Below are 27,726 nucleotides of genomic sequence, written 5' to 3'. Positions count from 1 at the left end.
CAGGGGGAAACAATAAAACGCTTTATTTATATAATTTGTATGTACAGAATATTTACAAAGGCTAGAAGAAAGAGCAATACAGTTAGGCATCACAGGGAAGGGGACGCACACTTCCAGTCTAAAATAGGACTGTAAATAAATTCCTTCCTGCGGGAGTAAACATGAGAAGAGGTGTTAGTATACCATGTTGCTGTTATTTTGCAGTATACATTTCTATACCTGTTAGTGATGTACAAAAAACATATTGTTTATTCGGTGTGAAATGTTAATGGCTTTACTTTTACACAAAGAGAAGAATAAACAATCTTGTTATGTAGTTTTAGAGGTAATTTAAAGTTTTGCAAGTACTTCTAACATTAAAAATTCACTGCTGAGTGGTAAACAATGAGGCTCTTCTAAAAAAAGAGTCCATGGCAACCAATCAGGTGTTATCCTTATTTTTAGGCATCATTCACATGGTTGTACTTCAGTGTTCGGTATGCGAGGTTCGTTTTGACCCTCAGGCCCCGTACGCACGACCGAACATGTCTGCTGAAACTGGTCCGCGGACCAGTTTCAGCAGACATGTTTGGTCGTGTGTATGGCCGACCGGACAGGTTTCCAGCGGACATTTGTCCAGCCGACCGTTTTGCAGCAGACAAATGTTTCTTAGCATGCTAAGAAACATGTCTGCTGGAAGCCTGTCCGTCGGACATGTTCGGTCGTCTGTAGAGACTCACTGTACATGTCCGATCGGCCGCCATCCCTCGCATGCGTCGAATCACTTCGAAGCATTACTTGGAAGCATTACTTGGAAGCATTGAACTTCCAGGGCCGCGCACGTCGCCGCGGCCTCGTCACCGCATACGCGCGGATTTCTGTCTGATGGTGTGTACAACCAGACAGAAATCTCCGGCGGACATGTCCGCTGAAAACGGTCCGGCGGACCGTTTTCAGCGAACAGTCCGTCCGTCTGTACGAGGCCTCACAGTGATGCACAGGTGTCACATGAATCCCCACAGGTGTCACATGAATCCCCATGCAGGCAATCCCATTCATGTCATTTGGAATGCAGCGGCTGCACAGACACCAATCTCAATCTGATATCTGTGCGGGTGTGGAAGCATGGTCCTGAACACACGCTGTCAGTGTTTGGGGGCCATGCACCTGCACAGATGTCAAAAAGGGAACAGAAGCTGTGTCCATGCAGCCCCTGCGCCCCAATTGACACTAACAGCATACCTCCCAACTGGCATGGATTGTGCGGGACTTTCCTGTAATGACAACTGTTTTTAGTGAATTAATGAAGAGGAGGTCCGAGGTCCCCCACGCTCCTGAACGGGAGGAGGAAAAGCCGTGAACATGAGGAGGAAGTGGCACAAATTTTTTATTTCCGAATTTTCTGACTTCTGAAAATGTCGAATTTTTGTATTTCCGAAAAATCAAATTTCCGAATTTTTGAATTTTCGTATTTCCGAATTTTTACATTTCCGAATTTTCGTTTTATTTTAAAAATCCCGAATTTTTCATTTTTTAATTTTAGATTTTTTCAATTTTAGAAATTTCGAATTTTTCATTTTTTTTTAATTTTCGATTTTTTCATTTTTGAATTTTTTTTTTCAAATTTTTCAATTTCGCATTTTGGATTTTTCAATTTCGAATTTTTCGAATTTTTCAATGTCGTATTTCCGAATTTTTAAATTTCCAATTTCGAATTTTCGGAAATTCGGAAACATTTTCTTTTTTTTTAATTTTAGAAATTCCGAATTTTTCAATTTTAGAAATTTCGAATTTTTCATTTATTTTTTTAATCTTCGAATTTTCCATTTTCGATTTTTCAAATTACGAATTTTTAAATTTTCTAATTTTCTAATTTCTTACTTTCGAATTTCGAAATTTTCAATTTTCGAATTTCGAAATTTTCAATTTTCGAATTTTCGAAATTTCAAATTTTTCTAATTTTCGAAATTTCTAATTTTCGAAATTTCGAATTTTCGAATTTTTCATTTTCGAATTTTCGAATTTTGGAATTTTTCATTTTCGGAAATTCGGAAATACGAAAACATTTCGGAATTTAAAATTTTCAAATTTTTTATTTTTCCAATTTACAAATTTTTAATTTTCGAAATTTCGAATTTATGAATTTTCGAAATTTATAATTTTCTAATTTTCAAAATTTCGAATTTTTCATTTTCGAATTTTTGAAATTTTTCTTTTTCGAAATTTCGAATTTTTCATTTTCGAAATTTCGAAAATGAAAAATTCGAAAAATGCAATTTTTTCGAAATTTTCGAAATTGTGGAATTTTTTCATTTCTGAAATTTTCCGAATTTTTTGAATTTCCGAAAAAAAATCATTTTCGTTTCATTCGTTTTTTTTCCGGAAATTTCGTTTTTTCCGTTTTTTGCTTTTTTCGGAAATCCGACAATTCGGAATTCCGAATTTTCGAATTTCCCGAATTTACGAAAAAAGCAAAAAAACTAATAAAAAAAACGAATAAAACGGAGAAAAAAAATCGATTTTCCCGAATTTCCGAAAAAATAAAAAAAACGAATGAAACAAAAACGATTTTTTTTTCCCCCCCGAATTTCCGAAAAAAAAAAAAAAACGAAAATAACGAATTTTTCGGCAGTGCACATGTCTAATGATAACCTTTCCTGTGAGATGTATAATGGTACACAGTGAGGATTCTATGCTCTATTATTCACTCACTGTGTCCATTGCAGCTATGCACTCCTCCTGCTGTTCCTGGTCAGCTGCTCAACTACTTCACATCTTGTGAGGACTGCAGCCGGGAGTCGGGCGGCAAATCACAGTATCACTCCGCCAGCCAGAACTAATAGAATAGTGGGCGGCATGATGTACTTGCTCTCCGAAAATAAAGAAATAGTCCCCCCACTGAGCTCACCTCCTGGGACCCTCTGTTCAGGGCCGGATTAACATATGGGCCATTGGAGCTGCAGCTCCAGGCTCCTTCCTTCCTCCTTCCTCAAGATAGGTCCATTTGCCCCCAAAAAAACAAAAAACAGATCGACTTGGAGGATTGTAGCTCGGCAAACAGGGGGTCACAGTGATCCCACATTGGGGGGTATGTAGCTGATGACCCACCCCTCCTTTCATATATGGTTCCGGAGATACGGAGCTGCTTGTGCAGCCTGTCAGAAGCTACATACAGAGCGGCCAGTTTAAATACAAGCTGACACACTCTGCAGCAACAGACTGAGAGGATGAGATCACAGTGCTTATATTAATTATTTGTATATTACTTATGGTAACTAACCTCTTGCCACCCAGGCCAATTTCGAATTTCGAAATTTTCAATTTTCGAATTTCGAAATTTTCAATTTTCGAATTTTCGAAATTTCAAATTTTTCTAATTTTCGAAATTTCTAATTTTCGAAATTTCGAATTTTCGAATTTTTCATTTTCGAATTTTCGAATTTTGGAATTTTTCATTTTCGGAAATTCGGAAATACGAAAACATTTCGGAATTTAAAATTTTCAAATTTTTTATTTTTCCAATTTACAAATTTTTAATTTTCGAAATTTCGAATTTATGAATTTTCGAAATTTATAATTTTCTAATTTTCAAAATTTCGAATTTTTCATTTTCGAATTTTTGAAATTTTTCTTTTTCGAAATTTCGAATTTTTCATTTTCGAAATTTCGAAAATGAAAAATTCGAAAAATGCAATTTTTTCGAAATTTTCGAAATTGTGGAATTTTTTTCATTTCTGAAATTTTCCGAATTTTTTGAATTTCCGAAAAAAAATCATTTTCGTTTCATTCGTTTTTTTTCCGGAAATTTCGTTTTTTCCGTTTTTTGCTTTTTTCGGAAATCCGACAATTCGGAATTCCGAATTTTCGAATTTCCCGAATTTACGAAAAAAGCAAAAAAACTAATAAAAAAAACGAATAAAACGGAGAAAAAAAATCGATTTTCCCGAATTTCCGAAAAAATAAAAAAAACGAATGAAACAAAAACGATTTTTTTTTTTCCCCCCGAATTTCCGAAAAAAAAAAAAAAAAACGAAAATAACGAATTTTTCGGCAGTGCACATGTCTAATGATAACCTTTCCTGTGAGATGTATAATGGTACACAGTGAGGATTCTATGCTCTATTATTCACTCACTGTGTCCATTGCAGCTATGCACTCCTCCTGCTGTTCCTGGTCAGCTGCTCAACTACTTCACATCTTGTGAGGACTGCAGCCGGGAGTCGGGCGGCAAATCACAGTATCACTCCGCCAGCCAGAACTAATAGAATAGTGGGCGGCATGATGTACTTGCTCTCCGAAAATAAAGAAATAGTCCCCCCACTGAGCTCACCTCCTGGGACCCTCTGTTCAGGGCCGGATTAACATATGGGCCATTGGAGCTGCAGCTCCAGGCTCCTTCCTTCCTCCTTCCTCAAGATAGGTCCATTTGCCCCCAAAAAAACAAAAAACAGATCGACTTGGAGGATTGTAGCTCGGCAAACAGGGGGTCACAGTGATCCCACATTGGGGGGTATGTAGCTGATGACCCACCCCTCCTTTCATATATGGTTCCGGAGATACGGAGCTGCTTGTGCAGCCTGTCAGAAGCTACATACAGAGCGGCCAGTTTAAATACAAGCTGACACACTCTGCAGCAACAGACTGAGAGGATGAGATCACAGTGCTTATAATAATTATTTGTATATTACTTATGGTAACTAACCTCTTGCCACCCAGGCCAATTCTGACACCTCTCCTACATGTAAAAATCATCATTTGTTTTTTGATAGAAAATTACTCAGGACCCTCAAACATTATATATATATATATATATATATATATATATATATATATATATATATATATATATATATATATATATATATATATATATATATATATATATATATATATATATATATAAAAAACACTAAAGTCAGCATGATTTTTTTTTGTATACTAAGCAATGCTTTAATTTTTTTTACAATTAAAAAACACTAAAGTCAGCATGATTTTTTTTTGTATACTAAGCAATGCTTTAATTTTTTTTACAGGTTACATGTTTAGAGTTACAGAATTGCTAGAGTTATTGCTCTCTCTCTAATGGCGTATGTAACCTGTGTGTATCTGCCTCTGATACTAGCCAGGGCCTTCCCAGGCTAGTAGCTTCTTATGGGGGCACTGGAGCCAAGTCACAGCTCTGTGTTTTGCAAATAAATTATTATATAGCAAATATTGGTTGTCATTGCCATTCAGACCAGCACCGTGGCTGCTTACACATCCCTTTTCCCTTCAGTAATCAGACACTCAGATTATAAATATCGTGACCTATAGTGACCAGGTACACCTCCTGAAGATGTAATCACGAAACGTACATCGAGGCAGTACCTGGTCACGCTATTCCACCCTACTTCCGGTCCCTCTGGTTGTCGCTTGCAGTTGGTGGAACGCACGCCACCCACAGAGGTGGACGCGAGACAGACACTCACACATCACTTCATTTGACAAGCCAGCAGCCCCAGTGCCAGGACAGGCACTTTTAAATGCAAGGAGCCACTTGGCTACAATTTTATATTTTAATTTAACCACTTAACCCCCGGACAATATTGCTGGTCAAAGACCAGAGCACTTTTTTGCGATTTGGCACTGTGTCGCTTTAACTGACAATTGCGCAGTCGTTCGACGTGGCTCCCAAACAAAATTGGCGTCCTTTTTTCCCCACAAATAGAGCTTTCTTTTAGTGGTATTTGATCACCTGCGGTTTTTAGTTTTTGCGCTATAAACAAAAATAGAGCGACAATTTTTTTTCAGTACTGCGACATTATGGCGGACACTTTTGACACATTTTTGGGACCATTGGCATTTTTATAGCGATCAGTGCTATAAAAATGCATTGGATTACTATAAAAATGCCACTGGCAGTGAAGGGGTTAACACTAGGGGGCGGGGAAGGGGTTAAGTATGTTCCCTGGGTGTGTTCTAACTGTAGGGGGGGTGGACTGACATGGGGAAATGACTTATCTTCTGTTCATACATTGTATTAACAGAAGATCAGCATTTCTCTCCCCGACAGGACCGGGAGCTGTGTGTTTGGACACACAGCTCCCGGTCCTCACTCTGTAACGAACGGTCGCGTGTGCCCGGCGGCAATCGCGCTCGCCGGGGACGTGCACGGGAGTCAAGGGCGAGTGGGGGGGGCGGGCCTCCGGTGGCGCCCGCGCGCCCCTAGTGGCTGCTGTGCGAGGTGACGTGGAGCTACGGGCTCTCGCCCAGCAGAGCCGCCCTGCCGCTGTATAACTGCGATGGCTGGTCGGCAAGCAGTTAAATGATTTTATGCTATGGTTGTCTATTGTTCCCTTTACATGTCCTGTATTTATCTATTAGGAAGGTTCTCGAATATCTCCAGTCTTATCCTATGTGAGCAGGCACAATCCTGCATAAGCGCTGTTTGACTTTCTTTTTCATTTAAGAATTCACATTTTTCTGGTAAGCAGTATACATATCCATTCACTTTGGGTGCTGTTTTCCTAAATTCTTGGTGGAAGATCACTTATTATCTAATTGGAAGAGATCACCACAGTTGCAAGATTTCCTTTGTTGGATTTTTATGAACTTTTATTTGTATCACTATTTTGTTGGGACTTATTAATCACGTGTTCTTTCACAGAATATTGTACAGATGGACTTTTATTTGTATATCCTATGTGTATTGATATTTTGGTAATATATAGTGTGATCACTTATGGTATCAGGTCCACTTTGTGTCAGGCTATTAAGCGTCCCCTATCTCACTGTTAGGCCCCGTACACACGAGGGGATCTCCGCTGGAAACGGTCCGCCGGACCGTTTCCAGCGGAGATTCCTCCTCCGGATTTGGATGTACTCACCATCGGATCAAAATCCGCACGGAATTCATCCGCGGTGACGTGTCGCGCCGTCACCGCGATGATGACGCGGCGACGTGTGCGACGCTGGAATGTAAGTACTTCCACGCATGCGTCGAATCATTACGACGAATGCGAGGGAGGGGAGCGGACGGATTGATCCGGTGAGTCTGTACAGACCACCGGATCAATCCGCTGGACCCGATTCAAGCGGATACATTTCTTAGCATGCTAAGAAATTTATATCCGCTTGAAATCGATCGGCCCGAGAAATCTCCGCGGATAAATATCCGCTAGGCCGTACAGACGGGCGGATTTATCCGCTGGAACTGATCCCAGCGGATAGATCCGGGCCTTACAGCTCTGTGTGTCCATTCAGACACGGAGCCCTGACCCACCCCCTCTCTTCCCTGATTGGCTGACTGACTTGGATTCACAGCCGGAGGAGCCAATGGTGCCGCTGCTGTGTCTCAGCCAATCAGGAGAAGTGTCCTGAATGGCTTAGACATTTGTGGACATCGCTCAAGAGAGATGGGGCTCAGGTAAGTAATTAGGGGGATGCTTGGGAGGTTGCTACACACAAAAGTTTTTTTTATCCTAACGCATAGAATGCAATAAGATAAAAAAAACTTCTGCCTTTACAACTCCTTTAAGAACAGAGGACACATCTGAGGTCTATTAGTCTCAGCAAAGAAGGAAAGAGGAGAAATCTCAGGAAAGAAGACCAGTCACTGCCTACCGCTATCATAAAGGATGTTTACATTCCTTATGAGATGGGTGCTGAGTAAATAAATACCGAAGATGTCACTCTTTAAAATTGTGCATGCCCTTGGAAAGGGTGACAAACTAACTGCGTGTTATAAGGGAAAAATTTGCGCACTACTATGTTCTCATTTTTAAATAAATATAAACCATCAACCTCTAGTGAATATAGTGAAAATAAACTCAGAAGAAAAAAAAATATATAGTACATGTATAGTGATCATGAATTAGCTCAGGGATCCCTGAGGAAGTCACGTGACCAGTGATGCAACGCGTCAGGTGGAGCCTTGTGACGTTAGTTCTGGTGGTTCTTTAACAGAAATACGGTGAGGAGGCCTGTGTGTCACTACTCCCATTGCTTTTTACTGCAGTTTTTATCCTTACTTGATGTAAGCAGTTTTTTTACTAAATAAATTTACTATTCATTTGGCAATATTGCACTATGGCTGTTCTTTGTTTCCTTTGAGCGCCATTTATACAAGAAGTGCCATTCCTTTGAACAAGCGGTTTCCTCTATATGTGGAATCACACAAGATGTTTTGATGCCAAGCTTTGGACGTAGTTCTTCGTCTTCGCCTGGAACCTGGATGCCTTTACAGATCCATTAGCAGGATTCCTTATCTGACTATCTGATAAACCTTGTTTGATTCTTGGGTCATTGTTGGAGGTGAGCGGCCAATTCATAAATTTAACAGTCGATGTTTGGATAGATGTTTTATCTGTTTTTTCTTCTATCGAGTTATCTCTATGAGATTTTTTGCCTTTATATGAACTAACTCCTACCATTGGGCATTCGTTGGACTTTATTCACATTTATTTATTTGTATATTTGGATACTCATCATATTTTTTTTTCTTTGAGTATATTACTTTATGGCACATTATTGAATAAGTGCACCATTCCCATCTTTTTCTTTTAAACTAACTACGTGAGTTACATTATCCAAAGGTGAAATATCAAAGCCTTTACAAGTTACCACTTTAGTTTTACATAGGTACTAGTTCTAGAATTATTGCTCTCAATCTGGCGTTCATGGTAATTGGGGATGAGCCGAACACCCCCCAAAAAATGTGTTCGAACACGTGAACACCGTTAAAGTCTATGGGACACGAACGTGAAAATTCGAAAGTGCTAATTTTAAAGACTTATATAGGCGGTCCCCAGGTTACAAACAAGATAGGGACTGTAGGCTTGTTCTTAAGTTGAATCTGTTTGTAAGTTGGAACAGGTAAATTGTAGCTCCAGCCAAAAAATCTATTTTTAAGCTTTTTGGATAGCATAGGGAAGGGTTATGGGACATGAACATAAAAAATCAAAAGTGCTAATTTTAAAGGTTAATATGCAAGGTATTGTCCTAAAAAGTGTTTGGGGACCTGCCCCAGGGGACATGTATCAATGCAAAAAAAAGTTTTAAAAACTAACGTTTTTTCGGGAGCAGTGATTTTAATAATGCTTAAAGTGAAACAATAAAAGTGAAATATTCCTTTAAATTTCGTACCTGGGGGGGGGGGGTGTCTAAAGTATGCTTAGAATTGTCCTTTTATTGTTTCACTTTAAGCATTATTAAAATCACTAGATTTCTCCCATAGACTTTTACAGGGTGTTCCGCGGCTTTTTGAATTTGGTGCGAACACCCCAAATTGTTCGCTGTTCGCAGAACTGGCGAACAGCCAATGTTCGAGTCGAACTCATGTTTGACACGATCTCGAAGCTCATCCCTAATGGTAATGCCTCACATGTGTTGGCACGATCACTGTTTGCATACCACAGGACCGACTCATGCGTTTCCCTTTACGTGCGAAGGGCAGGAGGATGGGGGCACTTATTTATTTCTTACACTGTACCTTTCGTTTTTTTCACTTTTATTTTTATCATAAGTCATGGTTGCACAACTCGTGGCCCTCCAGCTGTTGCAAAACGACAAGTTCAATAAGGCATTGCAAGGCTGATAGTTATAAGCATGACTTCCAAAGGCAGGGGCATGATGGGACTTGTAGTTTCACAACAGCTGTGGACCCATGCCTTATGATAAAATAAAAAAGTGAAAAAAAAATGAAAGGTACAGTGTAAGAAATAAGTGCCCCCATCCCCCTGCCCTTGCACGTAAAGGGGAACGCATGAGTCGGTCCTGTGCTGGTATGTAAATAGTGATCGTACCACACATATGAGGTATTACCATGAACGCCAAATTAAGAACAATAATTCTAGAACTAGATCTCCTGTGTAAAACTAAAGTAGTAACTTGTAAAGGCTTTTAAATATCACCTTTGGATAATGTAACTCACGTAGTTAGTTTGTCACCATTCCACGGGCATACACAATTTTAAAGCGTGACATGTTCGGTATTTATTTACTCAGCATAACATGATCTTTTAGATATTACCAAATAGTTGGGCATTACATTGGGTTTTTGTGCATTAAAATTTCTGTGTATTTTTTCCCCCCAAAAATAGCATTTAAAAAAAACGCTGCATAAATACCTACTTACTTAAGACAGCATTGTGTTTCAGTGGTTAAGTGCGTTTCCTGCATACATAAAATCATAGGATGATACTTTTTCAGACAAGTAGATACCATCATACGCTTCAGTGGGGAACCACATTCCACGATACCACCGGCAACTCAGCCATATAGCATGCATAAATGAAAGGTTAGAGGCATTGTGAATAAAGACATCGGTCTCAAGTTAGTATCTAGAGGCCCAGGTGTGGTCAGGAAAGAACAGACATGGTATCTTGGTGTATCATTAAGCACACAAAGTTCTCGATGTAGGTGGTAAAAGTGCAAAAAACAATAAGCCTGGGCCGTCAACAGACCGGACCCGTGTTCATGGCCTGTACTCCGGAAACAGTACTGCAGTTTGAAAAAAAAGGAACAGGTCCAGGCCGCCACGCTGCATAAATATGTGACATAAAAAAAATTGCAACACCCACCATTTCATTCTCTAGGGCCTCTAATGTTTGGGGGTTCTAAGTAATTTTCTACAAAAAAAAAATACAGATTTTTTCAAGTAGGATATAAAAGTGTCAGAAAAGGCATGTTAACACTGTAAATGTGAATGATAAAACAACTATTGATATAAAGTATGGTAACTTACTCTCGTGGAGGCTGTGGGGAACTGCAGACCAACCCTTCTTCACAGGGGCATAATTGGTTGATGCTAAATGCTAAACCTCCTTCTGGAACATAACATTTGCTCCCAGCAGATAATTTGCGTTTGCAGATCATTTCTCCATGGTGTCTTGCACAGCACATTGATGGTAAACAGTCCTTATCCTGGCGGCATCGGGACCCTGGCATAAGATGTGATTTATTATAGAGAGCATAAAAATAGAAACAAATACCGTATGCTTAGCTTTAAATCTAGAGAAATGGTGACTCTGACCCCTCTTGTATTACATTTTATTGTAACTGTATTGTCTCCCCCCCCCCCCATTTTGTAAAGTATTAAGCAAATTGTTGGTGTTATATCAATTCTAATAATAATAAAAATAATAGTGTGACCATTTTATAAAAAAAAGTGTAAATGGTGAATACAGTAAGCTCCGTGGAAAGGTGTTCACTTTAAATCTGACTTTTCATAAAAAAATCACATCAGCATGACAATTCCCAGGGATCACATTAGGGATCATTCTCAGGGATCCCACTCTACAAGACTCTGGTCCGGCCAATCCTGGAGTATGTCGTCCAGTTCTGGGCACCAGTCCACAGGAATGATGTGCTAAAACTGTAGAGAGTCCAGAGAAGGGCAACAAAGCTAATAAAGGGACTGGAGGACCTTAGTTATGATGAGGAAATATTACGAGCACTGGAGAAGAGACGCTTGAGAGGGGATATGATTTCAATGAACAAACACTGTACTGTTGGCCCCACAGAAGGGATAAAACTTTTCCGCGAAAGGGAATTTAAAAAGACACACGACCATTCACTAAAATTAAAAGAGAAGCGGTTTAACCTTAACCGCTTGTCGACCAACCGCCGTCATACTGCGGCAGGTCTGCACGTTCCCACGAGCCGCCGTAACTCTACATCGGCCCTTTAAGCGGCGATAGCAGGCGCACTCGCACACCCACTGCACTGCGGGGGAACCAATGCGCATGGCCGCCGGTCACGATGATCGCCAGCCAAGTGCGATCGCAGGCATGAGAGCCAGAACAGGGACGTGTGTGTGTGTAAACACACACATCCCTGTTCTGTCAGGAGAGGAGAGAAAGATCTATCCTCTCCTCTAGTCACTCTCATACCCCTACAGTTAGAACACACAGGAGGGAACACAGTTAACCCCTAGATCGCCCCTAGTGTTAACCCCTTCTCTGCCAGTGACATTTACACAGTAATCGGTGCATTTTTATAGCACTGATCACTGTATAAATGTCAATGGTCCCAAAAATTTGTCAAAAGTGTCCGATCTGTCCGCTATAATGTCGCAGTCCCGATAAAAATCGCAGATCACCGCCATTACTAGTAAAAAATATAATAATAATAAAAATGCCATAAATCTTTCCCATAGTTTGTAGATGCTATAAATTTTGTGCAAACCAATCAATATAAGCTTATTGCGATTTTTATTACCAAAAATATGTAGAAGAATACATATCGTGAAAAAAAAGGTGATGGGGAAACAGTGCCAAGTACAAATTTCAGAATGTTCTAATGCTGCACCTAAAATTAGTGATAACTAATAACTTATGAAATAATGGTTATAAAGGGTGCAAAATAATAAATGAAAATATTAATTAACAGTGTTAATACAATTAATAAAGTGCACAATAAATAAATCTAAAAAAGTCCATAGAAAAAAACTCTGATCAATTCCTTATTAATTTATTGTGCACTTTATTAATTGTATTGACACTGTTTATTAATATTTTCAAGAATACATATCGACCTAAACTGAGAAAAAAATTTGCTTTAAAAATAAAATAAAAATTGGGGATATTTATTATAGCTAAAGTACAAAATATAGGGGGTTATTTACGAAAGGCAAATCCACTTTGCACTGAAGTGCAGTTGCTGTAGATCTGAGGACATGCAAGGAAAATAAAAAAAACAAATTTTTGCTTGCATGTGATTGGATGATAAAATCAGCAGAGCTTCCCCCTAATTTCAGAGCTTCCCCTCAGATCTACAGCGATTTACAGCGACTGCACTTACAAGTGCACTTTCAAGTGGACTTTCTGTATACTTGTAGTGCAAAGTGGATTTGCCTTTCATAAATAACCCCCATTGTGTTTTATTTAAAAAAAACTATTTTTTTTGTTTATAGCGCAAAAAATAAAAAACCGCAGGTGATCAAATACCACCAAAAGAAAGCTCTATTTGTGGGGGAAAAAAGGACGTCAATTTTGTTTGGGTACAACACTGCACAGCCGCGCAATGCAAAAAATGGCCTAGTCATTAAGCAGGCAAATCTTCCGGGGCTGAAGTGGTTAAACTACGTAGAGGGTTCTTTACTGTAAGAGCGGTAAGGATGTGGAATTCTCTTCCACGGGCAGTAGTTACAGTGGGGAGCATTGATAATTTCAAAAAAACTATTAGATAAGCACCTGAACGACCACAACATACAGGGATATACAATGTAATACTTACATATAATCACACACATCAGTTGGACTTGAGGGACTTGTGTCTTTTTTCAACCTCACCAACTATGTCACTATAGCATGCAGCTCAGCTCTGTGTGTTAATATAAAATAATTTTACATTCATTATTTAACCGCTTCAGCCCTGGAAGATTTTACCCCCTTCCTGACCAGAGCACTTTTTACAATTTGGCACTGCGTTGTTTTAACTGACAATTGCGCGGTCATGCAATGATGTACACAAACAATACTTGCATTCATTTTTTCCTCACACATAGAGCTTTCTTTTGGTGGTATTTGATCACTTCTGCAGTTTTTATTTTTTGCGCTATAAACAAAAAAAGAGCGACAATTCTTAAAAAATATATATATTTTTTTGCTTTTCAGTTAAGACCAATATATATATTCTTCTCCATATTTTCTTTAAAAAAAATTGCAATGTGTGTATATTGATTGATTTGCGCAAAAGTTATAACGTCTACAAACTATGGGATTATTTTTTCTATTAATGTCGGTGATCTGTGATTTTTAGCGGTACTGCGACATTATGGTGGACAGAACAGACACATTTTTGCGACCATTGACATTTATACAGCGATCAGTGCTATTAAAAATGCCCTGCTTACTGTGTAAATGTCACTGATAAGGAAGGGGTTAACACTAGGGAGCAATCAAGGGGTTAACTGTGTTCCCTAGTTAGTGTTTCTAACGGTATAGGGATAGGGGTGACTGGGGGAGGAGACATATCGTTGTTCCCACTTATTAGGAACAAACGATATGTCTCCTCTACCCTGACAGAACAGGGAGGGGAAGGCTATATCTCCAGTGCCTTCCCCCTTCCCCCTCAGGTGATGTGAACTGTAACACATTTCAGTAGGCACCCAAAGTTCCAGGCAGAGATGGATTTGTCTACCACTATGGGAAGAATAGGGAGGAAAGGAAAAATAAGGTATGCAAAGAATAAAAAAGCCTTTAATTTTCTGTAACTATCTGTTTGTAGAATGTCATTACTATACAAGACTAAAAGTGAATTTTTTGGTGATTTTTAAGATAGGGTAAAGTTCCTCTTAAGACTAAATTCACATTATTGCGGGATGAGAATGTGCGCAAAATCATGCACATTCCTGACCCACAGTCAAATCTACTGCTGTTTAGCAGATAATCTTTAGCAGACTTTTAGCACCTCCACGCATTGACAAATTTGCCACATTTTCGCACACTGCAATCTACATGGTGCTGCAGAACCATGCATCTTGGTGTGGCACAAATGGAGTCAGGGATGTCTTTATCCACATTTCTGTGCATAGGGCAGCCTATTGAAATTAATAGTCTGCCTACATGCAAAACAAAGAGCAATAATGTGAACCCAGCATTTAGGTCATCACAAAAGATGAAAACCTCCACAAATGGGAAGTTTTTTTTTTTTACAGTAAAGCCTAGTATACACGGGCAGAATATCTGACTACAATGACCGGTTCAATAAAAAAGATGTGTGTATGGCAGGCAGTCTGACAGAATTGTGTCTAAACTGCTGCCCCTCTGAAAAGCAATCCATGTTCAGATGGCTTTTCAGAGGCAACAATGTGATGCCTTCTCACTATCTGTTTTAACACCATAAGTGCTGTACCAACACTTCTCAACCGCATGCATTGCATGTAGTCGGGGGGTTTAGCATAAGGTGACCAGATTTTTTAAATTAAATCCAGGGACATTTTTTTTTTTTGTAGCGCCCCCTTACTTTCAGTACGGGCACTACACTAAAGTTAGTGGGGAATGGGAAAGTTTATATTTGCTCCCATTCACGGTTTGTTAAATTTGGGCTGCTGTCATTCCGGAACTGTCCTATGGGTCAGTCTGCGTTCCAGGGGTGCGATCCCACCCCTGGGCGACAGTTGGCACTAGAGGGGTTCTTGCAGAGCCACTTTTCCCCAGCAGCCAATTAGCGGAGTTTTCCCTTGCTGGGCATGCTTTGGAGGGGTATATCTGTGGCAGACGCCATTGATTTGTGTCTTCTTCGCGGGGTCCGAGTTCCAGGTGCGGCATCCACCTTTAGGGTGCGCGCATCCATGGACCCCGTCACCATGGCATACTTGGCCAGAGTTGCGCACCATGCGGAACTCCATCCTGATGTTGAAAGGGGTCCCAGCGACTTGCTGGGTCCTGAACTTTACTAGGAAGATCCTAGGCTGAAGGCTGCGCGGTGGGGGATCGGCTCAGGGAGAACCCAGAGAGAGGTTAACCAGGAGTTCTGAACGAACCATCAGGAATCTGGTTACCGTGATACTGACAGGTACAGTGCAGCTGTCTACCGGTGACCCTAACTGAATTTACTGGGAGGATTCATTCAATCCAATCATCGCTCATTAAATGTCTAAGCCTGTGGCAGAGGCCTGTTTCCTCTCAGCGATCTACAAGTGACACTTCGGCTGCCAGGCTTGTGGCAGAAGTCTGTCCGGGGGCACTTCACCCACTCTGGCTGGAGTGGCAACAAACTGATTTCACGGTTACTGAGAGCAGGATTGCTCTTTTCATATCTAAGGCCTGATGCTTCCGTTCTTCTTATGCTTCATCAACCTTTCCTATCCTGCCTCATGTTGATGTTGGCCGTGTTGGGCCTTGGGAATAAAGCATTCAAGAAAATCCATTTGATGACTGGACATTCGCTCACTGTTTTGGCTCACTGCTATCACCCCTAGACACACTGCAGGGTATCTTTATACGCCGATCCCATAACAATCGGCGGCTCCTTCGGGGGTAGCGCTACATTTTTTACTAGTAATGGTGGCAATCAGTGACTCTCTGCCCGTCGCCGCTGCCGCCCGCCTCACAGCCCGTCAAGTCTTACTCTCCGGGCCTCGGCTACTACTGGGTGGAGAGCGGAGGAAGATCACTCCGCCAGGGAAGTCAAGGAGATAAGCAGGCAGGCGGCTGGCCAGGACTTGAGCCAAGGCAGAAGAACATGCAAGCCAAGCTGAATGGGCATGCACCCAAAACTGAAGAAATATTCCCTCTGCTCCGGCCAGCACATGATCATCAGAAAGGGGCACAGATAATGGGAAAAAATACACCCCCCTAAGCTGGTAAGAGCGGTGGAGCGAGGTGTGTAATTCAGATTTTTTTTTTTTTATTCTGCACTGACTGTCTTTGAAATTGCCCCAGCCCCTGTTCAAATACAATCTGGGGACAAAACCGGGGACAGACTTGGTCTGGGGACAGTGTCCTCAATCCAGGGACTGTCCCCTGAAACCGGGAATGTCTGGTCACCCTAGTTTAGCGGCATGTCCTCATTCGCTTGAACGGGTTGCATTCAGGGTATACTAACAATATGGCTCAACTGAACCTTTCTAACAACCCCCAACAGCAAGCCCAGATGAGCCCTAGGAGCTCTAAAATTGTGAAATTGTGTTCCACAGGAGCTAGTTCTAGCCAACTCAGTAGGCTGCTTTGATAAAAGTCAGGATGTGTTTGTAAATATTATTTTAAATATAATAATATTATGGGTATTAATATTTATAAGAGAAAAAAATTGTAAAATGTTGATGTGGCCCTTTTTATCTGGCCCTTAGGGCACCTTTTCACTCACTAATACAAACAATCCCCCCCCCCCCCCGAGACCAGTGCAAGTGCACAATTCCTCCCCATGGCACCAACAATTGGGCCCAATGACACCAATCATGGGGTACAATTACTCCACTGACACCAGCAATGGGACACAACTCCTCCCACCGACACCAATGATGGGGCACAATTTTTCCTAATGACACCAATGATGGAGCAGATTTCCTCCCAATGATGCCAACAATTGGGCTCAATGACACCAATGAAGGGGTATAATTCCTCCACTGCCATCAGCAATGGGGCACAACTCCTCCCACTGACACCAACGATGTGGCGGAATTCCTCCCAATAATGCCAGCAATTGAGCCCAATGACACCAATGATGGTGCAAAATACCTCCCAATGATACCAATGATGGGGCACAATTCCTCCCACTGACACCAAAGATGGGGTATTGTTTTTTCCCACCGACGTCTGGACCTTTTCCAGTTTCTCTAAAGTCTGCAGGACAGTAAATTGGCCCCCTGTTTAGAAAGCTTGGAGACCCCTGATCTATATAATATCCAGTTGTATTTGGGCTTCAGGATAGAATCAGGAAAGAAGGTTTTCCCCGTAAATTGAAGCATAAGGGATTCTTGTGTGTGTCTGTTAGTAACCGGTTAGCAAATATGTAATCATGAAATATATAAGCTATATCTGTACAGTTCATAACATAAAATTTGACTGCTCTTACCTTCATGCCCTCCTGGTATAATACGTTGGCAGTGCCCATACATGCATCCCAGACCTCGGATACATTGGGAATCCTTCCTGCAGTACTGGCCTTCGTGACGTAGTGGAACACATAAGCCAAAGTGATGGTCACAAAATAAGCCACGCCCACAACCACGGTCATGATCACATGTTACCTAAAAGTTATAGACAAGTTTAGCGGCATTTAGTTCTATTTTTCCTTTAGGATTATCTATTTAAATCTATTACATATAAATCTATTAAACCTAATAACAAACAACATCATGACAAATGGGGGAAGTGTTCTGCAATCCACAGGAAGAACTGGCAACAACGCCATCTGCTAACCGTCAGCAGAGGTAGAAAGCACAGAAAGTTATTAGCTCCCAAGATTTTTGGATCCAAATTTTGCTTTCGCTCTTACCTAACAAAATGCTTTCAATGGTATATTTAACAGATCAAAACGGAGCAAATATTTTTAAGATAATAATTAAATACTTTAATAGTTTTTAGGTGCTAACTTTTTTTCTAAATATTGGATAACAAGTACCTTAAAGTAAACCTTAAAGCGGGGTTCCAATGACAATTAGCATTTTTTAAATGTATGTCTTTTCATCCTGCGTTTTTATAATATAAATCCGGTCACTTACTATTTTACAATCCGCCGCCGCTTCGCATAGTTATTCAAAAAAGATCGTTTATAAACGATGTCCACACAGTTGTCATTTTGCTTGTGGGCATTGTGAAGCCCACAAGCACTAAAGCCCCATACACACCATCAGTTTTCCTGCAGGTTTTTCTCTTCAGGTTTACCAAAACCATGTAGTGCAAGGGCCTGCCTGATTGCATACAAATTGAAACTCTTGAGGTTTGACCTCATATTAGATGGTTTTGGTAAACCTGAAGAGAAAAATCTGCAGGAAAAGTGATAGTGTGTATGGGGCTTTACTTCCTGGAAGTCTTGGATGGGGGTTATAATGGGGAAGCGCACTGCATCCTGGGAAATGATGACACACATTTCCCAGGAGCATTAGCGTGCTGAGAAGCCGAGGGAGATGATGTCAGAATCCTAGGTGATTCCAAAGGCAGATTTCAACATAGAAACAGGCATTTCCATGTGAGCAAAAAAAATGTTTTTTTTTTTTCTTTTTTAGGTCTAATGAGCACAATAATGAAAAAAAAAATTGGGGATGGAAACTCCACTTTAAATGTAATACGGGGCTGGTCAACATGTAATATTACAATAAGTGTATAACAATTATTCCAAATAAAAAAAAAAAATCAGAATCTAAAAGCTGCTTTAATTTCCATAGAAAATGAATGAATAGTACTGTGATAAATGAAGTATAATTATTTTTTTTCTAAACGATTGAAACAATCAAATCTATGACTGACAGTTTATCGCTACATGTAAGGCTAGCATAAGTATGGCCAAAACTATCTTGACAACACTTCTCCTGTAGGTCACAGGACTGCAGTTCCTTCTGCACTCCTGTGACCCATTTTCAGCCAATGGCAGGTTAAAGCCCGCTGTCTGCTGACGTCACTTAACAGGTCCAGGCTTGAGGTGCGAATTACAGCTCTAATTACAGAGCGAATTACAAAAGCAGCTGTTCAGCAATTCCTCTGTATCTGCGGATCAGCTGAGCAGGGAGAGGGGGAGTTATAGTGAGGAGGGGGAGAGAATTATTGTTCACAATGGAACACATCTGCAAATCAGACACACACGTTTTTTGTGCAATACGGAGTGCGAATGAAACGCACATATGTGAACCAGCCTCCTTCAAATGAACAGATTTTAAAATTTCCTGCGAATTGGATGCGGTGTAAGACACATTCAATTCGCATAGGTGTGAACCCAGCCTTACAGTCAGGATCCACCCAGATGCCTGGACTGGCAGCTGGATCAGCCTCTCAGTGAGCCTCTGGGAAACTGAGTCACCCACTCCTGCTCCCTTCGATAGCCCAGCACTCCAGTTAGCCCTGGAAGAGTAGAGCAGTGACCCAGTGACTGTCTCTCTGCTCAGTGAAAACTGAGAATTGAACAATCAGTAGTCTTTGATTGCATAGTTCTTATGCCGCGTACACGCGATAATTTTTCGGGTTCTAAGAAAACAACGATTTTCAGGCTCTAGAAAAAACAAAGTTTTTTTTCAACTTGATTATTAAAACGTTGTTGCCCACACACGATCGTGAAAAAAAAAAAATGCTCTAGCAAAGTGTGGTGACTTACAACGCGTACGACGGCACTATAAAAGGGAAGTTCCATGCGCATGGCGCCACCCTTGGGGCTGCTTTAGCTGATTTTGTGTTAGTAAAAGACGATTCGCGCTTTTCTGTCTGTAACAGCGTGATGAATGTGCTTACTCCATTACAAATGGTAGTTTTACCAGAACGAGCGCTCCCGTCTCATAACTTGCTTCTGAGCATGCGCAGGTTTTTCACGTCGTTAAAGCCCACACACGACCATTTACAACCCGAAAAACAACATTGTTTAAAACGTTGTGAAAAAATAGAGCATGTTCGAAAAAAAAATTGTCAGTTTTTCATAACCCGAAAAATGCTCTGAAGCCCACACATGATCGTTTTAAATGACTTTTTAAAAAAAACTTCGTTTTTTACAACCCGAAAAATGGTCATGTGTACGCCATACCCCATACACACAATAATAGATTTTCTGCAGATTTTTGTCTTCAGATTTACCAAAACCATATAATATGAGGTCAAACCTTAAGAGTTTAATTGTGTATGCAATCAAGCAGGCCCTTGCACTACATGGTTTTGGTAAATCTGAAGACAAAAATCTGCAGAATAGTTAATAGTGTGTATGGGGCCTTAGAAGCGACAGGGGACAGATGCAGCATCTGATTGATGCTGTATTCACCTAGGTGAGTATATATATATATATTTTTTTTTTTTCGGAAACCAAAACTTCCTATTTAAAGCTGTTCATAAAGTTATCAAGATACAGCTGGTCTAGCCAGGACAGTCCAAATTTCATTTAGCCCTGGTTCACACTGGGTACGATTTGGAACGATTTGAGATGCGATTTGACATGTCAAATCGCATCTCAAATCGGCGGCAATTGTCGGCAATGGCACTGTCCTAATCAGTGCGACGCCGCATCTGCGATTTCAAAAAGTAGTTCCTGTACTACTTTTTGCGATTTCGGGCCGCGATTTACATTAAATTGCGGCCGAAATCGTGGCAAATCGCGGTAAAATCGCGCATTTTACCGCAATTTTGAATTCGCAGCAGTGTGAACCTAGGCTAAGTGTGTGAACTGATAGAATTTTTTGTAAATTCTGTTCAAGGGACATGTCAGAAATGTACCAATCAGCTGCAGCCATTGATCAGTATATTATGACAGCAGTTGGTGCAGCTGTCAGAATACAAAACCCCTACAGAGGATTCCACCTTCCACCTCTTTTGTGTATATTGGAGGTACCGTTTTTTTTTGTTCAACCATGTATGTTCAGCTTGAGGCTGCTGGGGGATCGCAGGCCCTGTTAATATATTATATTTTTAGTGTGCAAGTTTGCTTACTCAAAGCTGTGTCATAGCCCCATATTCTATTAACAATACTCAGCTTCTATGAAGGCTGATTGTCTATATCTCTGACTCTGAAAAATGAAAAAAGATGTAACCAAGTATGAACTGAACCTAAATTTTTGCATATTCATGCATGGGTGCACAGCCCAGGAAGCCTATTTATGCAGCTCTAATGCTATCCTTGTCTGTTGAGAAGAAAAAGGGAAATCTTGTAAATACAATATTGCCCACCAGCCACTCATTATGATTAAACCAAGAGACTAATATTCATGACTTTATGAAATAAAGAGTACTCAATCTTAAAATGGAGGTTCACCCTAAAACAATTATCTAACATTACATCCAGCATACTAACGACATGTACAGTATGCTGGTATTTTTTTCTCTGTACAATACCGTTTAATTGTTATTTTCGCACCAGGTTCCGGGTTCTGATTCCCGCGGGACTGGACGTTCCTACTGAGAGCTTAGATGATTAACATCTGGTGAAAAACTTTCCATGGCGCATAAAGCGCGTCACCAGTTTTCCGTAAATAGCCGACCTGCGAGTCGGCTCTATATGGCGCCTGCGCAGTCAGCTCTACATGCAGGTCGGCTATTTACGGAAAACTGGTGACGCGCCTTATGCGCCATGGGAAGTTTTTCACGAGACGTCAATCATCTAAGCTCTCAATAGGAACGCCCAGTCCCACGGGAATCAGAACCCGGAAGCCAGGGCGAAAATAACAATTGAACGGTATGCATGGAGAGAAAAAAAAAAATACCAGCATACTGTACATGTCGTTAGTATGCTGGATGTAATGTTAGATAATTGTTTTAGGGTGAACCTCCACTTTAAAGGGGTTGTAAAGATAATATTTTTTTTCCCCCTAAATAGCTTCCTTTACCTTAGTGCAGTCCTCCTTCACTTACCTAATCCTTCAATCTTGCTTTTAAATGTCCTTATTTCTTCTGAGCAATCCTCACTTCCTGTTCTTCTGTAACTGCACACCGTAATGTGAGGCTTTCTCCCTGGTGTGAAGAAAGCCCCTTGAGGGCGGATGGGGCGAGCAGGAGTGTCAGGACGCCCACTAACACACATCCCCTTTCTCTATCTGCAAAGAGGCTTTCTTCACACCAGGGAGAAAGCCTCACATTACAGTGTGTAGTTACAGACAGAAGAACAGGAAGTGAGTATTTCTCAGAAGAAATAAGGACATTTAAACGCAAAATCAAAGGATGAGGTAAGTAGAGGAGGACTGCAATAAGGTAAAGGAAGCTATTTAGGGATTTTTTTTTTACCTTTATAACCCCTTTAAGTGGTAACTCGTATGCCCTGTACACACGATCGGTTCATCCGATGAAAACGGACTGATGGATTTTTTCATCAGATATCCGATTAAGCTGACTTTCATCAGTCGTGCCTACACACCATCAGTTAAAAAAACGTTTGTTACCTCTTCCCCCTTGCTCTACTGAGCTCTATGTGCCCACGGGTGCACTCTTTCTCCACCTTTTCTTTGTTCCGAATTTGTTCTATGCTTTGGGAAAAAACGGGTTGCCGGACCCCTCGGGCCATGTTACCCCAACTCGGACGACAGAGTGGCATGGTACTCCCGGAGAGATGGATTTACACTATCCTCTTCCGGGCCCTGACAATGGGGGAAATTTACGCCATCGCCCCAACATGTTTGCTATGTACCCCCAGTTTACGTATACCTGAAATAGTTTTATGCAACGTTGTCATTGATACTCTGTATGCTCTGCACATGTGCCTTGAGTTGTAAACTATTGTGTTATTTTGTTCTATGTTATGTGGTTCCTGTGGACTGGTTACCCGATATAAATAAAAACGTCAGAACGCGGTGACCTAAAACACAACGATGTGCTGAGAAAAATGAAGTTCAATGCTTCCGAGCATGCGTCGATTCTGAGCATGCGTTGATTTTTAACCGATGGAATTCCCCACAGACGATCGTTTTTTTCTATCGTTTTTTTTTAACCATCAGATAATTTTAAAACAGGTTCTACGTTTTTTCACCAATGGGAAAAAAAACAATGGGGCCCACACACGATCGGTTCGTCTGATGAAAACGGTCCGTCGGACCGTTTTCACCAGATGATCCGATCGTGTGTACGCGGCATTAAAGGAAATAACCCTTATTAATCAGAATTCATTTTTCTTTAGTTAGACCTTTACTGGGTGAATTATGAATGATGCACAAAGAAGTAGCCTCTAAGAATAAGGGGCCAAATCCTCAAAAGGGATACGCAGGCGGAACTGCTGTTCAGCCTGCGTATCCCTGTGCCTATCTTTGGAACTGATCCTCAGAATCAGTTTTCCAAAGATAGGCAGAAGATCCGACATCTGTAAGAGACTTACACTGTCGGATCTTAGGATGCAGTGCCGCATCCGCCGCTGGGGGCATTTCGAGTCGAAATGCCACTTTGCGTATGCAAATGAGGACTTAGGCAGATCCACAAAGCTTTTTAGCTTTGTGTTTTCTGCGCAAGTTACGTTTTGCATGCGTAAAATTAGGGATGCTTTTACAAGGTGTAAACTAGTAACACCTTGTAAAAACATACCTTTTTTTCGATCGCCGCGTTTTTTTTTAAATTTCAAATTTTATTTTTCGCCGCGTAAATTTTTTTTTTCCCGACGCAACTTTATTGTCCCGTCGCAATCCACAAAGCCCGACGTAACGTAATTTCGCACGCTGCCCGTCGGGAAAAATGACGTCACACGCATGCGCAGAACGTCCGGCGCGGGAGCGCGCCTCATTTAAATTGTCATCACCCCCTGGATGAGAAGACCGCCTTGCGACGGAGGCACTTAGGTTACACAGCCGAAAATTTCTAGGTAAGTGCTTTGTGGATCGGGCACTTAGGTAGAAATTTTCCGCCAGTGTAACTTAACTGCTAAAAGTTAAGTTAGGCAGTTTTTTTGAGGATTTGCCCCAAGGACTCTTTACTGAATAAGACTGCTACTGTCTTTGAGAAAGGTATGCTTTTACCAAATATGAGAACATAAGGCTCAACACACACTACATAAGCTTCACATTCTCATTCGGTATCTTCCAAAAAATAAATAAAATAGTCTTTCTAGCAATGAGTGACATGCCACATATTCTAATTCAAGGTGCAGACATATTTTAAAGGAAAGGTTACTTACTGTAGTCACTTTGGAGGTAGCGCTCCTTACAAGTCCAGCAGAATCTTCAGGGTTGTTATAAGGCATGGATAACATCCAGGCCCAGATGTAGCAATCCACGGAAGGCAAGAGTAGCAACAGAAGAGACCCCAGTAGATTCATGGTGACAATACGACACACAGCTGATAGTGCTCTGCAATATATACTTGGTGTGGGGTCCTTCCCCACTCACCATGCAATTTGTTATCTGTTTACTAACATAATGGGGCAATCAGTATTTATCAGCTTAACCTAACCATTACCCCCCACCCCTCTTCCAAAACCCAAGACAATCTCCTAACATACAGTAAAACAAACCTAATTACATAGCAACCTGCAGGGCATTTATTAGCGTCACTCACACCCATATAAATGGGGATTTGCTGTACTGCTTGCACGTTCAAGACAAAAGCTGAGACTAGCCCCGGTGGGCTTACTTAACAGCATGCTCTCCGGATTTTACTGCAGTGCAAACGCAAGTTTTCATTTGTTATCAATGTTGTTAACTGAAATATGGAGAGTAAGGATAACCATACAAGACCGGATTTTGTTATAAAATATCTGCAGATAATTGCCAATAGTTTCCAATTTGCCATACAAAAACAAAATAGTCATATCTGTTCCTGAGTCTAGTATTACAAGATTAATTAGTAGACTAGGAATGAAGCAAATTCCTTCTCTGAAATGTTGTTGAAACTAGCCTCTAATTTCCCAATATGGCATGCTTTGTCAAAATTTGCTTGAAAAAAAAATTATGTACCTAAAGCCTAACTGAGCCACCCTAATGTAATATTACAATGCAGTCAGTAATGAATATTTGATTTTTTACTTTTTATTAACCATTTAAAAAAAAATAGACAGAGTTGCAGCTGGCCAGATCTCCAACACCCTGCGGGGGAGCTTGTGTGTAAAAGCTGTGATCTAAATATGCTATGTGCGAACCTCACAGTTTTTTTTCTCTATTTTTGCAGCATTCAGCTGATAGAAATGTAAAAAAAAAAGAGGCACACTGTACAGGATATAAAGCCTGACTACATTAACATAATAAATAGAACGATTGCAATTTAGTAGGTGAACTTTGCATGTGTCTTTGCAAGCACTAGCAATTAATAGGTAAACAGTGTACCTTGACGAATGTTAGGGTTTAACAGTAGCGCAAGCGGGAATTATAGTGGTTTGAGAGTGTAAGACCTAGAGAGGATTAAATTTGGTCCTCTAATGAAACAACTCTGACTTAACAAAATGTAGACAAAATATGGCAATTATAAGAATACATGGGCAAGGAATAAGCAATTCTTACAACGTGTGAGCAACAAACAGGCAATATGGGAGCAACATACAGAAAAACCTTACAATACATGAGCATAAAATGAGTAATTGCTACATACTCAAATAATTGAGTAAATAAACAGGTAAGGAATGGGCATTCATAACAACACACATGCAACAAATATGCATTCAAGTGGCAACAGGCAATAACAATAATATGCAGGCAGCAAATGGACAATTGTTTCAATATGTGGGCAATTATGAATATATGAGGACAGTAAGAGGTCAATTTTGGTATTCCTCAGGTAGCAAAAACAGCAATCACAATCAACACAGAAGCAAAAAAAATGGCACTTATTACAACACATGGACACAAAATGGGTAAACAATGCAGGCAGCTACAGGCAATTATGATAATAAGTGGGCAGCAAACAGACAGCCATTGCTATACATGGGCAATAAATAGGCAATCATTGCAAAACACTGCCAAAAATGTTGCAATCTTTATACATTGTAAAATGCACACAGCAAAAGACAGATTACAATACACTGGCTAAAAATGGGCAATCGTGACATAACACAAGCAAATAATTGGTAATTGTGAAAAAATGTGGGCAAGAAACAGACAATTGTTACAACACGTTGGCAAAAAAAGTAATCAAGATATTATGTTGGCAACAAATGGAAAATTGTGACAGTATTTGGGCTACAAACAGGCAATGTTAAAATACATGGGCAACAAATGAGTAATTGTTACAATGCATTTGGGGCAAATGGGCAATTGTGACCATACACTGGCAAAAAATGGGTAGTTGTTAAAATTTTGTGGGACAGGTGCTGTATGTCTGCCATGTCCAAACCTGCACCAAGTGGCACATTTGGAGTTGCAGTAAGACACTTTTTGCAAGATACCTACCGCTTATGACCCTTGCATTCTCCTTCTGGATACCCTACCACAGATGTTTTATGACACATTATATGCATCTCCTGCAGTTATATAGGGTTTATCAATACATCTGTCCGAAGACTCTAATTTTCAGTTATTCTGGGTTGGGAACTAGATGCTTGTATTTGCAGTCATCTATTATTTCATGCTGTGATACATTTTTTATTTAACAAAGAGTTGGATGTTATAGAAAATTCTATTACTAATTGTGTCACAAGTAGGGCAGAACTGTACCTCAATGGGGGTGGTGCATGTTTTTCTTTTAATGCTTACCTCTATTTAAATGTGCTATATAATTAAACATGTGATATTCTTTGATTAATGGCTAGTGGATCATTGAATCCACAAATAAGGTTCTGTGTTTTTTAGGTGTGGTTAATGACTTACACCAGTTCTCATTCTGAACACAACTTTAGAGAGTTAGCTTATAACTTGCTGAGTTAAACAATACACAGGGAGCAAATATGCATTGTGAACCATACACTGGCAAAAAATGAGCAGTTAAAATTGTGTGAGCTACATACAGGCAGGTGTGACACATCAATCTGGAATTTGTTACAATGCATTGGTATGAAATGGGCATTGGTAAGAATATGCAGGCAATTCTGACAATATGTGGGCAACAGGGGAATTGTTACAATATGTAGGAAATAAATGGGAAATTAATACATTATACAAGCAAAAAATGGGCAGTTGTGATGGCACAACTTTAAAGGGTCACTAAAGGAAAAAAAAAATTTGCCTAAAATTAATGGCTGCAAGGTAGACAGACAGAATAGTGTAATGATTCTGTTAAAAAACGAGTAAATACCTATTAAATTCCTTCATCTATATCACCTCTGGCATTCTAGTTTCTGTTCTCTCATTCACTTCCTGGTTTGCATCGTTCGTTCATGTAAGAACTACATTTCCCAGTATGAATTGTGGCACACCCAGTAATTCACACCTCCTTGAAGTCTCTAACATGTAGAGAGTGTCCTGCCACAGATGTAACCCTTCGAAAGACCACATGTATATGTTGAACAATCAAACAGCTTTTTTACTTGAAAACGTACATATAAATTCCAGAAAAAAACAAAACAAATTGCCATCATTAATTACATTTCCCTAACTAAAATAGGTCAGTCTACTCAAGACTCACACCTGCCACAGCTGTTACACAAAGGTCCCAAATTCCTGTTAAATGATTTTATTTATTTGTTACTATAAAGATTTCTACAGAATGAACAATAACAGCCTAATGTGCTTCAGTTGTAGAATGGGAAGTAAAACTCACAAAGACAAGCGGCGTGAAGATATTAACGCTTGAGACCA

General features: G+C 40.3%; 1 protein-coding gene across 1 annotated transcript; it reads right to left on the bottom strand.

The window, feature by feature from the left end:
• On the bottom strand, nt 1-27,104 carry LOC120918275 (dickkopf-related protein 3-like). Its single transcript, XM_040329789.1, has 4 exons — nt 24,180-27,104; nt 17,478-17,652; nt 10,702-10,897; nt 1-147 (listed from the first exon to the last, which is right to left on the bottom strand). The coding sequence occupies exons 1-4, from the start codon at nt 24,318-24,320 to the stop codon at nt 90-92; spliced, it is 570 nt and encodes a 189-aa protein (XP_040185723.1). The 5' UTR covers nt 24,321-27,104; the 3' UTR covers nt 1-89.
• Nucleotides 27,105-27,726: the final 622 nt, after the last annotated feature.

The sequence above is a fragment of the Rana temporaria genome, chromosome 12 (assembly GCF_905171775.1).
Source record: "Rana temporaria chromosome 12, aRanTem1.1, whole genome shotgun sequence".
NCBI lineage: Eukaryota > Metazoa > Chordata > Amphibia > Anura > Ranidae > Rana > Rana temporaria.
This window is presented reverse-complemented; position numbering and strand designations above follow the sequence as displayed.